The sequence below is a fragment of the Dipodomys merriami genome, unplaced genomic scaffold (genome assembly GCF_024711535.1).
Source record: "Dipodomys merriami isolate MVZ:Mamm:240054 unplaced genomic scaffold, mDipMer1.0.p SCAF_19, whole genome shotgun sequence".
Taxonomy (NCBI): domain Eukaryota; kingdom Metazoa; phylum Chordata; class Mammalia; order Rodentia; family Heteromyidae; genus Dipodomys; species Dipodomys merriami.
The window spans coordinates 10,173,095-10,190,424 of record NW_027203270.1 but is presented as its reverse complement, the minus strand read 5'-3'; the positions used below and the strand labels follow the sequence as shown (position 1 = coordinate 10,190,424).

At 45.5% G+C, this 17,330-nt stretch overlaps 1 protein-coding gene across 2 annotated transcripts in view; it reads right to left on the bottom strand.

Moving 5' to 3' along the window:
• Positions 1 to 17,330, bottom strand: part of Asic2 (acid sensing ion channel subunit 2) — a 1,017,707-nt gene that overhangs the window by 75,066 nt on the left and 925,311 nt on the right. For both annotated transcript variants that reach the window (XM_070027220.1, XM_070027219.1), the window contains exon 2: positions 4,616 to 4,766. In XM_070027220.1, the coding sequence (XP_069883321.1) occupies positions 4,616 to 4,766 (151 nt within the window). The remainder of the gene's footprint in view (positions 1 to 4,615; positions 4,767 to 17,330) is intronic.

Sequence of the window (17,330 nt, the reverse complement as noted above, 5' to 3'; positions counted from 1 at the left end):
TGCAACTTAAAAATGGCACATTAGCAGGGGGGCCCCCACAGAGAGGTATTTGATCCCTAAACCCCCTGAGGTGGAATATTATTAGCCTGGAAGAAGGAATATTTTTGGTACTGTTAGTGGAGTTGACTTCTACTTGCTAATCTTGAGCCTACAGGGGCTGCCTTTCTCTACTCAGGCATAGGAGCTGTATTTATAGACTGGTCTTGAAAACCATAGCCACATCCCACAAGAGCTCTGCCAGTTAGCCCGAATTACACTAGGAAGTGGCTCCTTCACTGCTTCCTTAAATTTCTCAGAGTAAAATAGCATAATGAGGCAAGGCTGCTGGGTGCCAGGGGCTCACATCTGTAATCCTAGCTATTCAGGATGCTGAGATCTGAGGATTGTGGTTCGAAGCCATCCTGTCCAGGAGACACTTTATTTCCAACTAGCCAGCAAAAAGCCAGAAGTAGAGCTGTGGCTCAAGTGGTACAGCACTACCCTTGAGGGGAAAAAGCCAAATGGGAATGCAAGGCTCTGAGTTCAAGCTCTACTACTAGCACAAAGGTAGCAGGGGGCGGGCAAAGGTGCATCAGAGGTTCCCTTTGAGATGGCTCTAGGCTCCCATGATGGGTGTAGGGCATTTGAAAGTCCTCTGTCATTCTGATTTTTGCAGTATGCAGGGAGCTCTTTGGATCTGTTAGCCATCCAGATCCATCTGTACTTTACAGATGAGGAAATCGAGGCTCATTCACTTAGTCTTAGTCATGAAGTTTTTTTCTTTTCTTTTTGCCAGTTCTGGGGCTTGAACTCAGGGTCTGGGCACTGTCTCTGAACTGCTTTTTCTCAAGGCTAGCACTCTACCACTTGAACCACAGCGCCACTTCCGGCATTTTCTGTTTATGTGGTACTGAGGAACTGAACCCATAGCTTCATGCATGCTATGCAAGCACTCTACCACTAACCCACATTCCCAGCCCCTTAGTCATGTAGCTAAGAAAAGGGGAACTGGGATTAATTTGGGGTCTGTGAGGCTCTGTCACACATCTTCTCTATCCTACTTCACTCCCTCAACAGCCACATGTCAATTCCTTTCTTCTCCCTAATATCTCCAGCAGGGACCTGGTTTCATTGCTCTGTTTGAACAGTGACACTATCAAGGAAATGAGCTGTCATCTGTGAGGCCATATGGCCTGGCAGGTCCAGGAAGGTGGCCTCCAGATGACTGTGGAAGGGCTGTACTTATAGGTCTCAGGACAACAACCAAGCAATTGGATGTATCTGTGTCCCTGCTGCTGGTAACTCCACAGATAGACATCTCTCACCTACCCCAGCCTGCCTGTGATCCTCTTTCAGGTATTGTTGCCTTTACTCCCACTCCTATAAGACTCTCCTTCTCTTCCTGTTCACTCAGGATAGAAGCAACTTTGACTGGCAAGAACCTCCAAGGGCCAGATCCTTGCCCAGTGGCTTTTCAGCCTGAAGAAAGTCACAATGAAGGAGGAATCTCCAATGTAAGAATTCCAGTGTTTCAGTTGGGTGGCCCTGGCGGAAGTGATGTGATCTAACCTCCTTCTCTAGTGGGGATGAAGAACTCTGCCTGTCACTCCGAGGCCATGGAGAGGAGAAAGCCAAGGATGGGGAGTAACACAGACCTAGAGGAATATGGGAGTTGGCTGCAGAGGCCAGGAATCAACCAGATGTAGTTGTACTGCATGCCAGTTCACTAACTTCCCTCGAGTATGGTAGGGGCCTCTTAGCTTCAAATTAATAAAAATTAAATAAATTATTAAAAATAAAGGTCCAATGGAAAAAAAAATCAGTTCCAGTTGGGCACTGGTGGCTCATGCCTATAATCCTAGCTACTCAAGATGTTGAGATCTGAGGACTGTGGTTCAAAGCCAGCCTGGGCAGGAAAGTCTGTGACTCTTACTTCCAATTAGTCAGTAAAAATCCAGAAATGTGTTATGGCTCAAATGGTAGAGTGTCAGCCTTTAGCAAAACAGGTAAAAGATTTTGCCCCAGTATCTGCACATTAAAAAAAAAGTTCTTTCATTACCTGACTTACGTAATTATAACCCTTCTGTACAATACTTTTATTACAACAAGTAAAAAGAATCAGTTCCTTATACTCCCTTTCCATAGCTAACATACTGGACAGAGAAAATCTTCAGGATTCCAGAAAGTTCTTTAGGATACCACTGACCAATTGTCTCTAACTAGGTTCTCCTAACTCCTGCCTTTTTTTTTTTTTTAAACTATCTTTCTTCACATAGCCTCAGAGGAAACTATTTAAGTGGATAGTGCTGCTCTATTTCCAAGGGACAGCTCGAGCTCCTAGAAGGAATTCTCCTGTACATTCTGTGTGCATGTCAGGCTTCCTAATGAGATAAAAATGCACCTGAAAGGCAGGACCTTTGTCTTGTATCTTCTGCATCCCTGACAGTCACCTGCACTGTGTTAGGCATGTGGAAAATCTGTCATTACCATTATAAATTTGTCTTGAGTTGGCACAGCGCTAGGTCCTGTCAGGCTGACTGATGCCCCAGGAACATGGGTCAGACTTGCTGCAAGGCCTCAAGTGTATCATTACTTCACACTAGGCCGCAGGGAAACAAACAGGTTGGCTTAGTGTAGAATTTTATTCTTTCCTAGAATTTCATTTCTTTTGCTCTGTGAGGAAGAATACAGACATTCTACATCCCATTGTGCCTCTGGGGTCAGCCCTTCCTATCAGCCAGAGCTCATGTCCAAGGCCAAATATCTGTAGGGAGTTGTGCTGGGTGAAAAGGTCTATGATAGAAGCTGAAGAGAGAAAGGGAGAGAGGGAGAGAGACAGAGAGAGAGAGACAGACTGACAGAGATAGAGACACAGAGACAGAGAGACAGAGACAGAGAGAGAAGGGGGCTGTGTGTGTGTGTGTGTGTGTGTGTGTATTTGCACTGTCTGTACATCAGAGTGACAATCTGGGAACTCTTTCATTACCATGGAAGGACCAAACAAACTCCACCTAAGTATTGGGTATGGGGTCGACAGGACTCATTTGATTTCCTGATTTTTCTCCTTTCCTGCAGGTGTTTTAGGAAGGGCCTCTCTTTGGGAATCCAGCCCCTCAGAATCCCCAGGATGTTTAGAGGCCCCATGGTCACAGGATGTAGTCTGGTCTTGGGGATATTCTGCCCACTAGCTTTGAGAAGCCAGAGTTTAGTGGGAGCACATCAGCTTCACCCTGCTGTATGTGGGACTGGAGAAGGAGAGGCAGTTAACACAGAGAAGTAGACAGGGTCAGTGGAGCCGCTCCTCAGCAAGCAGGACGTGGCTCAGAGTGCCCTGGAGCAGAGGTAAGCACAACAAACACGTGACAGGCTGTTTTATCTCTCCTCTGAAGGATCCCAGCAGGACCCATCACGTGAGGTCAATTTCCAAATCCAACCTTTCTTCATCATGGCACTCAGGAGAGAGGTCCTGGCAGGGCACAAAGAGTGCAGTGTGTGTGTGTGTGTGTGTGTGTGTGTGTGTGTGTGTGTGTGTGTGTGTGTGTGTGTGTGTGTGTGTGTGTGTGTGTGTGCCTGGCCTTCACCCCTTCCTTCGCCCAGAGGGCTCAGGGTCTCTCTACCACCGGATCCTTTCTTCCTTTCTCTCCCTGGGTGAGTTCTCTAAGGATCCTCTATGGGCCGCAGCTCTCTGAAAGCCTCCCCTTTGCATGTGGAGCCCAGCATTACTTTTACTTCGGCTTTCTTTTGCATCCATACTTCCTCTCGCTCTTGGGCATAGTGTGGTCTCCCAGGATTTCTTGTTTTATGGCAGCATCATATCATATTACCTGTGTCCCTCTTAGAAAGGCATTTGTGATGACATCAAGCCCACCCAGACAAACCAGGACACTCTCCATACCCCATGCACTAAGACTTTCTCAGACCCCTATCTCCTGTAATTGCCTCTCTCTGTCTTTGTCTCTTAGTCTCTCTCTGTCTCTGTCTCTCTGTCTCTTTCTGTCTCTGTCTCTGTCTCTCCACTAGGCTGTGATAAAAAACTTGGTCTCTTTCATCTTAACACACTTTGGTGCAAAGCTTAGAAGAGTAGACATGGCTAATAAATTGTAGAGTAACAGAAAAAAATGAATGTGTGAGATAAGCAAACAAAGGACCTCAGGGGCTCCCACAAAGACGTGGTTCTGGGTTTCCAAGTTCATGTCCTTCGCTTTCCCGGCACTACATGGCCCCTCCTCCTTCCCTTAGTAGGCAGGAACCTGTTCTTTTGGTTGGGTATTTGGGATGGGTGGGAGAGGAAATCTAGCCAATCACCTGCCCAACCCTACCTCTCTTTGGTTCTTTCTCTATATCTTCTAATGCCTCTCCACTCTGCCTTCCTTCTCTATGTCCAATATGTCCACCTTCTGCCCCTCTCCTATATTGAGAAATGTGAGGGAACCCAGGGCCTAACACCCGATGTCAGGGAAGTCTTCACCATTTTTTTTTTTTTTTTTTTTTTTGCCAGTATGTCACCAAACCCTTGCTGGATAGTAGCCTTTCCTAGGGTGGGCCAAGATAGCTCACCTGGACTATACCAGCCTTTCTGAGCTGAACCTGTACCCCTTGCCACTGCCCAGTGCCCCAGTCCCTGAGCCCAGCTCACCTGTCTCTCCCCAGATGGGCAGATACTCATCTTGCTGAATGTCCAGCATGATCTCCAACCCGTTGCCCGTCCCCCCCTTGACCGTGGTGAGCAGAGGCTTGCCATCCTCTCCTGAGTTAAACATGTAACACTTCCCATATTTTGTAAACACCTGAAGGAGAGAAGAGAGAGAGAAAGAGAGAGAAGCACATGGTGACTTCACAATGAGTTCCAGGGATTGGGGAGATCCCAGAAGTCCCACAGTAGGCCAGAGTTCTCCACAACCCATCACCACCAACCCTTCTTGGGGACCACGGATGCCTCATGCTTGGCTGATAGCTTGACTTTGGCCAAGTGGGATTATGATATCAAAGAATGAGTCTGGATACTCTTTGGGGCTTGTGGAATGGAATCTGGTCTCTTTGTCTCTTTGGGAGGTCCCATTTACTTCCAAGTATCAAATATCACCTATAAACTCCCCACCCTCCAACCCATACCTCCAACTCTCTCTTGGGCTCCAGACATACTGATTCCACTTTTTTTTTTGTTGGTCATGGGGCCTGAACTCTGGGCCTGGGCGCTGTCCCTCAGCTCTTCAGCTCAAGGCAAGCGCTCTACCACTTGAGCCACATTGCCTCTTCTGGCCTTTTCTGTTTATGTGGTGCTCAGGAATCGAACCCAGGGCCTCATGCATGTGAGGCAAGCACTCTACACTGAGCTACCTTCCCAGCCCTTGATTCCACTTTTTGAAAAGTACCTTCCTTCCAGGTATCACACAGAGACCCCGTGCTCAGCAGGTCTCAGAGGAGACAGATTCCCCCCCTCCCCCCCACACACAGTTTCCATCCCACCAGAGTTCACTTTCCTGACTAGAGTTCTATCCCCAAATTTCTATCCTGAGGAGAGTTTTATCACCTGTCCAGGGGGATCCAGTCAGATGCTTTCACACCCTCGTATCATCAACCTGCAAGTGCTCTAATTGCCTTAAGTTTAGACTCTTCTCTTCTTTAATGCTCTAGTTTAGGATCTAAGAATTTCTTGCCAGGGCTGGCTTTCTAACAGGACTTTCAGTTCCAGATAACGTTCCCTAGCCTTCCTCTATACTAATTGTGGCTCACTCTTTCTGAAATGTGTATTGGATTGTTTTAATCCCATTCTGAAAATCCGTGAGTGCTCTCCATTTCCTTTAGGCTAAACTCCAGGCCCTCTATACCCAGTCTTCTGTGATGCGCTTTGCTTGTGCTTCCCACCTTCCAGCCTCCAACTTCTCACCTGAGTCCACAGGCATTGCTAACAGGTAGATTCAATGAGTTTAGGGAATACATTTGCTCATTTGTGCGTTTTTTTTTTTTTCTCTAGTGGCCAACATGGTACCTGGCCTGGTGGTGCTCCACGCATATACGTTTAAAGAAGGACTGAATGAGTGAGTGAGTGAGTGGCTGGCTGGTGGAGCCGCTCCACACATAGTGTGCAGCAACCCAACATAGCCAGAAGGTTCACATACTTTCAGCGCTCTACTTAGTTCTTTGACTCCTGAACTCCATGTGTATCCCAGCCTCCAGCATGCCTTCCTGAGACAGTAACCCTTCTTCTTGGTTCTCCTTGTTCCTTCACCTGAGCATCTTTCACACAGCCCTGAATACTTGTCCCTCCATATCTTCTGAACTTGATCCTGCCTTTTACATAAGAATCCCAGAACTTAGTTCATTGTTGGCACACAACAGGAGCTTGGGTGACTTTTGCCTGATGAAAGCATGATTACAAAGATGTGGGGTGGTGGTGTGCAGCAACAGCCCAGAGCAAGGAATGCAGAGATCTTTGTCCACGTTTTGACACAAAATAGTGTCTGATTTTGTGTCACTGGGCAGGTGAACCAAACAAGTCTCCATTTCTTGTCCATAAAATGGGAATGCTAGTCTTTTCCTTTGTTATCTCTCAAGGTTATCAAGAGGCTGAAATGAGATAAAGCATGCAAAAGTGCTTTGGGAACTGTAAGAGCTTTCTACAAATGCTGTGGGTTATTATGATTATATAAGTGCTTTGCAACCCCAAACGGAAGCCAAATTGCATCTGGTGAAATTGCTTGGAAGAGAGCCAGGCTGACTGTGTTGGATTCCTGCAGCCACTGAGATTTGGGTCCAGTCCACTTCCCTGACTCTGCCTCACTGTATTGTCCATTCCTGCAGCACAGAGGTGATTGAAAATCCCACTGGGCTCCCAAACTCCAGGGCAGGAGCAGGCAAAGAACAGGTGTGTGTATGGGGGACAAATTGATGCTCCATTTCTCATGAAGATCTGGATGACCAAATGACAGGGAGACACATGGTCTTCTACTGTGTGCCAGTCATAGTGCTATACATTTATCTATGCTATCTTATTTAATTCTCACAGCCATGATCATGGCTGGGTATTGCTGCTCTCATTAAGCAAAGGAGGAAATCAAGGCCCAGAAAGGTCAAGTGACTTGCTAAGTTCATTACAGCTAACAAGTAGAAAAGCTAGGAGTTGAAGACGTTTGTCAGTTCGCAACACATATTCTTTCTAGAAGTGCCATCCTGGGAGGAACCCAACAATTTTTTCACTGGGTCATTTCCCAATAGCAGCATGTAGTCATTCCTCTCAGCTTTGTTTTCCAGTTAGCCAGTCAACATTCACATTCTTGCTCTTCTACTATGTACAAGGATTATGGAGACTGCAAACAAGTACAAGTCCTACTGTTTGTTTCAGGATCTGAAGAAGGACCAGCAAACCCCCAGATTTTCCCCACTATTCAGAACAGCTCAGATTGCCTGGCTAGATGCATTATTTCAGGACAACCAAGCCAGAGTACTCTCTAAGCTTCAGAATGGGGGAAACAGCAGGGGTTAAGGCAAACACAGTTTTTCAAAGAACAAAGTGTTTTCTTTTTCTTTTTTAAAAAATCATCACTATGGCATATAGTGATTGAACTTGGCTAATGAACTTGTCCCCTGGGGGGATGCTCTTGGGGACCACTGTAACAAGCAGATAAGAGCATTTTATAGTTAGCACTTCCATTGTAAGAGGTTGAACACATCAGAAGTGACTTCTATGGTGTTTCAATAGACCTCCCCCCGCCCCCGTTGGTATATGCTCTAAATATCCTCACGGTCTTCAGAACTGCTCATAATATTGATTTGACTATCCACATGAAGAGATTTGTCAGCAAAAGTAAATTTCAACTTAGCCTCAGATGATCGCTATGCTGAATTCCACCCCTCACTATCTTCCTCTTCCTATTCTTTGGTTCCTTCAACTTCAGCATATTGGGATGGAGTTAGAATGCTGTGTGTTCTGCTGAAGCCAGCTCTGTCACAACAGGTCAAGTGGCACTGGAAAAGGTGGTGACCCCCGTAAAGCATCTGGAGAGAGTGACAAAGTTGGGGAAATGAAAGCATTCTTAGATATCATTACATAACATTCTTGACAGGTAAGGATATGAACCTGGGAGACAAGAAGTGACTTGCCTGGGGTAATGCAGCAGGACATATCCAGCTGGGACACAGACTCCCAATTCACCCTGCTGTCCTTTATTCCAGCCTCCCTTGGTTCTCCCACTTATAAGAAGAGATGGAGGCTCTTCCTATCAGTTGACCACTGATTAGGTGACTGCTCAGTGCAGACCCAGGGCTAAAACCTCTTGAGATGCAAGCTCCTTTGTAGAGGAGGTAGCTGATGGGCTCCTACAGTGTGAGTGGATGGAGACTTACTCTCCATCTGGACAGGACTGGACTTCATCTTAGCTTAAGTGGTTGGTTCCTGCTTGTGCCCTGGTATCAGGCTTCTCTTCTTGGCTCTTTCTCTTGAGGACTAGATGCTAAAGCAAATTTCATGAGTGTGCTTGTATGACTTGATTCACTCAGAATTGTTCACCTCTGGGAGCCAGAAGGTCATGACAGCCAAGTCTGAGAGATGACCAAGTGACAATCTACAACTCCCAAATCCTTCACCAAGACAGGACAGCTGGGAGGAAAGCTAAAACCCTTCTGTGGCTATGACTTTGGAATCAAGTTCTAGATCCTTCCTACAGCCTGCGTAGTTTGGTACACCTCCCCTTTGGTACACCTCTCAGATGCCCCCCACACATCCTGGCCTCTCAGTTCCTGGGAAGTCAACAAGCCTTCTCCCACAGAGCCTCTGCACATACAATTTCTTCTTCCAAGAATGTTCTCCCCACAGGCTTTGTCTGGCCACCCTGATCAGGCTTCAGCTTCTATTGCTCCTTCCCAGAGACCTTGACCATTCCAACCCCTGACTCCCTTTATTTCTAATCTCCTGGTGTGTGTGTGTGTGTGTGTGTGTGTGTGTGTGTGTGTGTGTGTGTGTGTGTGTGTGTGTGTGTGTGTGTGTGTGTGTGTGTGTGTGTGTGTGTGTCCTGGGGCCTTGAACTCAGAGCATGAGCTTTTTTACTGAAGGCTAGCATTCTATCACTTGAGCCACATTTCTATTTCTGGCTTTTTAGTGATTAATTGGAGATAGGAGTCTCATGAACTTTCCTGGAGCCTGTCTCCTCTTCCCTCGCTTCCTTCTTAAAATACTTTGTATCAGAGGATATAAACTTTCTTCTCTCCTTTCTCTACTGTGGCCTGGCCAGCTTCTCCCCTTAACTGTATCCAAGCATTCTTATTTGCTTCTCCGCAAAGGTGTAGTGCAAACAATCCTTTTAGGAACGAAGAGTGTGAGAACAGTTTACCTTTGTGGTGCTGGAGAAGAAGCTCTGAGAAAACACAGTTCCTGCTGGCTGCACGCCTTTGCCAGCCTCCCTGCCTGGGCTACAGAGCTCTCTGCTCCTTCCTGGCTTTTCTGAGGATTATTTTCCTCTCTGCTCAACATCAAAGACTGCTGAGATGTTTACACAGAGCACAATTTTGCTATAAACTTGGAACATGCTGCTGCTCTTCTTCCCCATTTCGGGGTATAATGATGGGTAAGTGTAACACAAGACTTCAAATTTACGCCTTATCACCCCTGGCCAGAAAATACAATTTATTTAAGTCCAGACTGGTAGACCAAGCTCTCTGCTTCTTGAGACCTGCCATTCTTCCAGCCATTTCTTTGCCTTCCCTGTATGAGCTGACAGCCCCACTGTGGATGCCAAGCCTACATTTTAAGGTTTCTAAAAGTCTAGGATTACACTTAGTTGGATTGGTTTGTAAGAATTAAGTTTGCATTAAGAAAAGTTGCACTGTGTGTGTGTGTGTGTGTGTGTGTGTGTGTGTGTGTATGACACAGAGAGAGAGAGAGAGAGAGAGAGAGAGAGAGAGAGAGAGAGAGAGAGAGAGAGAGAGAGAGAGAGAGAGAATGAGAGAGTGTGTATGTGTGTGTACTGGGGCTTGAATTCAAGGCCTGGGTGCTGTATCTTAGCTTTTTCACTTAAGACTGGTAGTGTGAGCTACCAGCTCCTGGCTTATAGCAGGACATTTCCAGCAGCGAGGGAGGCTTCTGAGATCAGAATGGGACCCATGACCATCATCTTCATTGCTAATATTTTTTATGATGCCTTCTGATGTAGTGCTTCAACTTGCTCAGTGGCTCTGTGTCATTAGAGGAAAGGAATCTAATAATTCCTGAGACAACTCTGTGCTACTTCTGCTTATACTTGCATAAGCACTATTTCATTCTTAATTATGGTCCCAACCACCCTGATGGAGAAGCATCATATACGAGGATGGAGCTCACTTGTGGGTAGGAACTTCACATTAAGGTAGAACCATAGGATTTTGAGCCAGACAGGAAGGAGTCAAGGCAGCTTGCTTATCACTTGACAAAGCTGCGGCCCTGAACACAGCAGGCCCCATTCCCAATTCTGTTTTCATCTTCTACAAATTTGACATCAGATTCCTGCTCTGCGGTTGAATGGAGGGGATTTGCTTTGAAGATTACATAATAGACATCTTTACTAGTTTGTGCAGGGAGGAGCTACCTCTTTCTTTCAGTTCACAGGAGTGGGAGATAGATATGAATTGAAGAATGGGAGTACTGGGATTCTTGTCCTGTTTGTGCCCCATGATATTGAGATTCTTTCTCTTCCCTCCCTCCCTCCCTGCTGACTCTCTCTCTCTCCACTATTGTGGATTACACCCAGGGTTTTGTGCTTGCTAAGGGAGCCCTCCACCTCTTGGACTATGCCCCCAGTTCCCAAGTTCATCTAAAAGTAGTTAGACGAGAGGTAAACAGCCAAGTGCCACTGACTATTTTTTTTCCCTGATAGTGAGTGCTAAGCCTGCTACTGGATCTCAGGACAACAATGTCTTCCTGATGACCAAACTATACATCATGGTGTGAAAAAAGTAATTTACACTTGAATGAATTGCAAGCAGTTACTGGAACAGGTGGGCTCCAGTGATCTGAAGTTAGCCTGCTCTAAACTAAAACCAAAAACAAAACCAAAACCATAGAGATGAAGATGGAGAGAGCCCTCCCCCACCCTGTCTTTCAAACAATGGTTAGAGGATCTCTGAAAGACAGACTGGCTTTGCTGCCCTCCCTTCCTGCCCTCACCTCTCCCCCACGCTTTCAGTGATATTCACTGTGTATCTGCCATGGTTAGTAATTAGACCTGTGAGGTTGGTGTTGGAACCCTATGTTGTGTATGAGGAAATGGAGAGCCAGGGAGCCTGAGTCAGGTTGCGGAACCTTGTAGGTGGATGAGAACCATCTTTACATCATCCCAAAGCCTGTGCTTCTTTGTTGCCTCTCCCTTCTACTGACCTACAGCTCACATAGATAATCTCCAAGTCTAATCTGGCCTGGTGGGGCTGGTGCTTCCCTCCAGGTTCTCCTACATATCATTAGAGGAGGTACAATCTCAGAGTCAGAAGAACCTTTTTAAAAAAAAGTATTGGACACCAAAGTTCTTCTCCAAAGACTTCATTTTACTTCTGAGGAATCTACAACTCCTAGAGGTAAGGCGACTCGCCTCAGGTCACACAGTTAGTTTGGAGGCAGAGGTGAGATCTCACCTGGGTTTTGTGGCTAAAGCTTTCTGCTCTTCCCTTCTAGTGACTGCTGTCTGCCTAGGGATTGCTACCTGGGCTTGATAGAACCTGTTGGGGTGCTCTATCTCTCATATCACAAGAAATGCAAAGTAGGGAAGGTTAGGAGTGGCTGATACCCGTGAAGTCATGGTTTTTGGGTCCAATTAAAAGCACAAACAACATTTCCACACATGTACCTACTTACAAAAATAAATTATGTATAAACCCCTTTAGGAACGGTTGAAACACCCACTTACCAGTGTACAGCTGTGCCCGAAAGCTTCAAACCTCCTAACCCACTCATTAATCTTGACCTTCAGGGCATCTACAAGGCAGTGAGTTTCTCTTCTCATTTATTACACTTGAAGGAAATGAAACTGCACTGCTCCTAAATGCCTGAAAAAAAAAATCCAGCCTTTTATCCCTGCTTTCCCTGAGTTTATTTAGCGTTCCTTTCAGTGACGTTATGAAAATTTCTCATTAGACTGTTTTCAAAATAATGTGCTTGTTAAAGCAAGCCATTCAATTTTGTCGTTTTGCCTTTCTCTTTCAAAGTCCTCAAACACATTTCACACAATGGAATGGGGGAAAACGTCTGAGAAATGGGTTAGCAGGCTTCCATAAAGCAAAATGAATCTGTCTTTTGTGTTTGAGCTTGCAATTAAGGTGTCTGATTCATCTGGAGAGGCATATTAGCATGGTGGCTGCATACTGGTTAGCTCTTTGAAGGCAAAAGACCACATCATGTTTGGAAATCTGCCTGCTCATTCACTTGTTTCCACACTAGGAAGTCTTGGCCACTTATTATCTTCTAAGAGGTGAGACATGACTGTGCTTTTCCACCAAGGAAATTAAAAAGGTCATTTCAACAAATGCTCATGAATGGGGCTCCACATGGCAGGTGCTGTCCCACCTCCCTTCTCCATCAGGAGGCTGATCTCTTTTCCATGGCATCTTTCACCAGTCTCCAAATAGGTGACTTTTCTGGGAGGAAATGGAAGTGGAGCAATCATTGAGCATGCACCATGGGTGGGCACTCTATTGACTGCTTTAAGTATTTTCTTTTCCCCTCTCCTTCCCTCCTTTCCTCCCTCCCCCCTTCCCTCCTTCCTTCCTTCCTTTCTTCTTCTCTTTCTTTTATTCTGTTAGTACTGGGGCTTGAATTCAGGGCCTCTTACTCTGGCTTGGCCTTTTCATTCAAGGCTGGTGCTCTACTAGTTAAGTCACACTTTCTCATTTCTGGCTTTTTTTGCTGGTTAATTGGAGATTAAGAGTTTCATAGACTTTTCTGGCCCCAGCTGGCTTCAAACCACAATACACAGATCTCAGCCTCTTGAGTAGCTAGGTTTACAGGTGTGAGCCACTAACATCCAGTAAATACTCTTGTAAGATTCAAAAAGCTCTTTGATGTAGGTGTTATTCTCTCTAACTTGTAGATGAGAAAAACAAGGTCCTAAAAGGTTAAATACGGGGCTGGGAAGGTGGTTCAGTGGTAGAGCGCTTGCCTTGCATGCTCGAGGCCCTGGGTTCGATTCCTCAGCACCACATAAGAAAAAAGAAAAAAGCCGGAAGTGGCACTGTGGCTCAAGTGGTAGAGTGCTAGCCTTGAGCTGAAGAGCTGAGGGACAGTGCCCAGGCACAGAGTTCAGGCCCCATGACCAGACCCCCCCCCTAAAAGGTTAAATACATTGCCCAAGGTCCCATACCTAGAATGTGCCTGTTCATGCGCCCTTGTCTGTGTAGTCTTGTTAAAAAGGCTTAGTATTATCTAGATGTATGATATAGCAGTGCATTCCCCTCTAAAGAACTATGATAGGACTGAAAAAGTAGAACTCCTCGGCCCAGTCAGGGAGCATGACTGCTGATGGCTCGGGTCATGTGTAGTAAGCCCTGCAGGAAATGGGGAGGAAGAGAATTGCTATTTGGCCCTGGAAACTGAGTCCGAGATATTTTTCCATGCAAGGACACAGTTGTGGCTCAGTCATTCTTTCACGAAGTGAGTGTCTGTTGGCCCTGCAGGCTGTGGTTGCAGGGTGTCAAGTACTGTGGCAGTGCGTAGACAGGAGCTGCGTGGTGAACAGACATGGCGGTGGTGGGGAATGTGGGGGAAAGTTGCAAAACTGTCCTTAGGGACAGTGGTGGTGACGCTGGGGATACGCAGCAGATTGAGACAGATCCCCTCCTCTGACTCCTGATCTTAACAGGGCCATGCCAGTGATCTCAGGAAGCCAGTGGGGACAGCCTGTTATTTCTGGTTATCTGCTAAGGGGTGCCCATCGGTTTCTCATTCCTCCTCTGAAACCTGACACCCTCTCCCCCCATATAGACATTTATAGACTCCACTAAGAGGCAGGCAGGATTGTTGGTGTAAGCGCTGACCCAGAAAACCACTCGGACACCTAGTCACGTAGAAGAAAGAAGTGTTTAATGTCAGCTAGAGGCTGACAGGCTATCTCTCATGGGATAGAGAGTAGCAAACTTTACTTGCAGCCTTAGAGGGAGTTATCGTGTCAGGAGTCCAAAGGAAGAAGAAGGGGCCCAGGCAGGAAATCTTCGTAATCACAGCTGGTCACTGGAGATATCAGGCAGCCAGGGCAGGACATGCTATAGCTGGCGTGCAGCCAGGGAAAACTTCCTATCACAGAGACAATTCATTTTGTATCTAGCACGTAGCAACATCAATACATCTTATAGCTGTCATGTAGTCAAGGGAAAGCATCCTGGAGCAGAGACAATACATTGTATAGCTGACACCTTGCAATTATCCACTAGAACCTGCATGTGACCAGGACTGAACATACAGACTTTGTTGCTAACACAGCTAGGGCTGGTGGGAATAGACATCTGTGTCGGGCCTGGCTTGTGCATGACCTAGGGTGAAGGCTACCGCCCCCAAATAGGGGTGAATAAGCTTACAGGTGAGAGGATCCAGACTTTGGAGTCAGGTTATCCTGGCTGAGAACCTACTGTGTGACAGATTTGGTGGGGGGAGGCAGTGAATAACTGTTAAAGCAGTGACAGAGAGGAGGCGACATCTGATTCTCCCCAAGGAAACTGCATCAGCTCCAGAGACCTCCCAAGCCTGGCTTTCTGCTCTACACAGTGCGTGACCTGCCACCAAGTTAAACCTAGAGCATGGGCCAAAGACAAACCAAGTAAATAAAAATGAACACATTTCTAGTGGGCCAAGGAACTCCGTTTTAGATCTGGCCAGTGTAGGGAGCAGGACCAAAAGAGAAAGAAGGGGAGGAGGAAGTGTGGCTGTAGGTCTGGCCTATTTTCTGACTTCTGCTGTCCTCACTTCCTTCTTCAGATCTCCCTGCTGTGATTGCTGCTGCCAGAACAGCCAGGCACAGGGGATGAAGGCTCAATCCTCACCTCTTAGTCTGTGTTTTGAGCACCCAGGAGATATTGAGTGTGAAGTGCCTGACAGACAGAGGGTGCTCACTAGATAGAACTCGCTAGGATTAATGAATAGTTACTATTAATGGGATAATTTTAAGGTGATTCAGTCAGAGCCAATAATTATGTGCTTTGAAACCTGTACCCCTACGGGATGGCCCTGGAAATGGAATTTTTTTTGTATACTTCCCTTGTCTGTATATTTGTTTATGAGACACGATGTCTAAACAGATGGATACATTGTTGAATGATCAAATCAGGATATTATAATGAATTTGTTACCTCGTGCTATTTCTTGGTGGCAAAACCACATAAAATCCACCCTTTTAGCAAAAGTACACACTACATTATTAACTATAGTCACCATGCTGTGTAATAGATGAGTGAGTATTCTTTATGTCTAACTGGAACTTTGGACCAATATCTTCATTTTCCCTGTTTATGCCCTTCTAACCCCTCCCCCCACCCCTAACCCCACCTGCCTCAGGTAACCACCATTACAAATGGCCAATAGATATTTGAAAAACTACTCATTATTGTTAACCATCAAGGAAATGCAAATTAAAACCCCAGGAAATAGCACCTGACACCTGTGAGTAGGGCTATTATTTTAAAAAGGAACTCTTGTACACTGTTGGTGGGAATGCAAATTAGTACAGCCATTCTGGAAAAGCAGTGTGGAGGTTCCTCAAAAAAGTAAAACTTAGAACTACCATATGATTCCAACAATCCCACATGTGGGCATAGATTTGAAGGAATTTAGTCAGAACGATCTGTCCTTCTGTGCAGTATTACCCACAATAACTAATACACAGAATCAAATTAAATACTAATCAATAGATGAACAGGTAAAGAAAATATGATATACACATAAAATATACTCACAATTATGTGAATATTAAATATATTTGATATAATGGATACTATTCGACCTTTTAAAAGAGGGAAATTTGACCATTTTCAAAAACATGGATGCATCTAGAGGACATTATGCTAAAAGTACTAAGCCAGATGCTCAAAAAAATTATTGCACGACCTCATGTCTATGTAGAATCTCAGGAAGTCAAACTCATGAAGTAGAGAGTAGAATTGTGGTTACCATTCCACATTTATTTTTACAGTTGCTTGTCTGATCCCAAGACTACAGTCCTATTCCCCTTCTAACAGCTGCCTGCTGGGTTTAGAGAAACACACGCCTTCTTGGTTTTCCCATGGCTGTACTCAGATACCTTCTGGAATATTCCTTAGGTATTCCTGAAGATAAAATCTGCATCACCTTAAGGTATTTCTGCTCAGCCAAAGTTCACTTCCTCTGCTTCCCAGAGGCTTGAGTGAGGTTACCTCGCCTACCAGGAATGCATTTTTATATCTAGATGACCAATCCTGACAGGCAAGGAGTGATATATACCACCTGCCTCATTGCACAGTTGGTGGGAGTCTTTTTCCTTTTGTGCAGGTGTGGGATGTGGAGATGGAGCAGGGAGAGGGAGTTTGAAGTGAGTCCGGTTGTGTTCCTGGTTAATTTTGCATTATCCTACAGGGCTACATGGAAATCAATGCATCAGTGGAGACCAAATGATGGTTTATGATGTTTACAGAGGGAGAGCAGATGTTCCAATTAATACCAGGGCAGAAAACAATCCCAGGGAAGGCTTATTCCAAAAGCTGATCAAGAAAAGGTCAAATAGGTAACTGTCTGCATAACACTGAAGGCCTTAGCAGGCACTGTTACTTTTTTATGTTTCTTCTTTGTTGTTGTTAGGAACACATTTCAGCTTCCCCAGGAACTACTTAGAGAATGTCATTGTCTTCTACTTCTGCCCCCATGGCTGGTCTTGGTGGTTGAGAAATTTGTGGATTTTAGTAAGCTTGCATTATGAACATTGAAAACCATCACAGAGTCACAAACTAAATTACAAAAAAGAAGATTTTGTGGTTTAATCAGATTGTTTTTTAACATGTGAAATTAGGGGCTTGCTGCATGCATGGCACCACTCTCCTTTCCCCAGCCCACAGCAGACATGACTAATTGATCTCAGCACTCTTTTCCCCTCGGACTCACAGTTGCTTTCAGCCCAACAATTCTGGCCACCAGAATGGGTCCATGACAGTTGGAAAATCAGATGAATCCCATTTGCCATTCTTGGACAAGAAGGTAAGTTCTGTTGTGGTGTCAATGTTTCTGCAGTAAGGGGCAATGCTTAAAAGTAAGAAATGGTTTGAACCAGTGCCACAGGGTGATATGAGGGATACAATTGTGTTTGACAGAGGCAGAGGGTGGATTCTGTGCACTTAAAAATTATCATATAGGCTTGGAGATGGCACATAGGTGTTAGAAT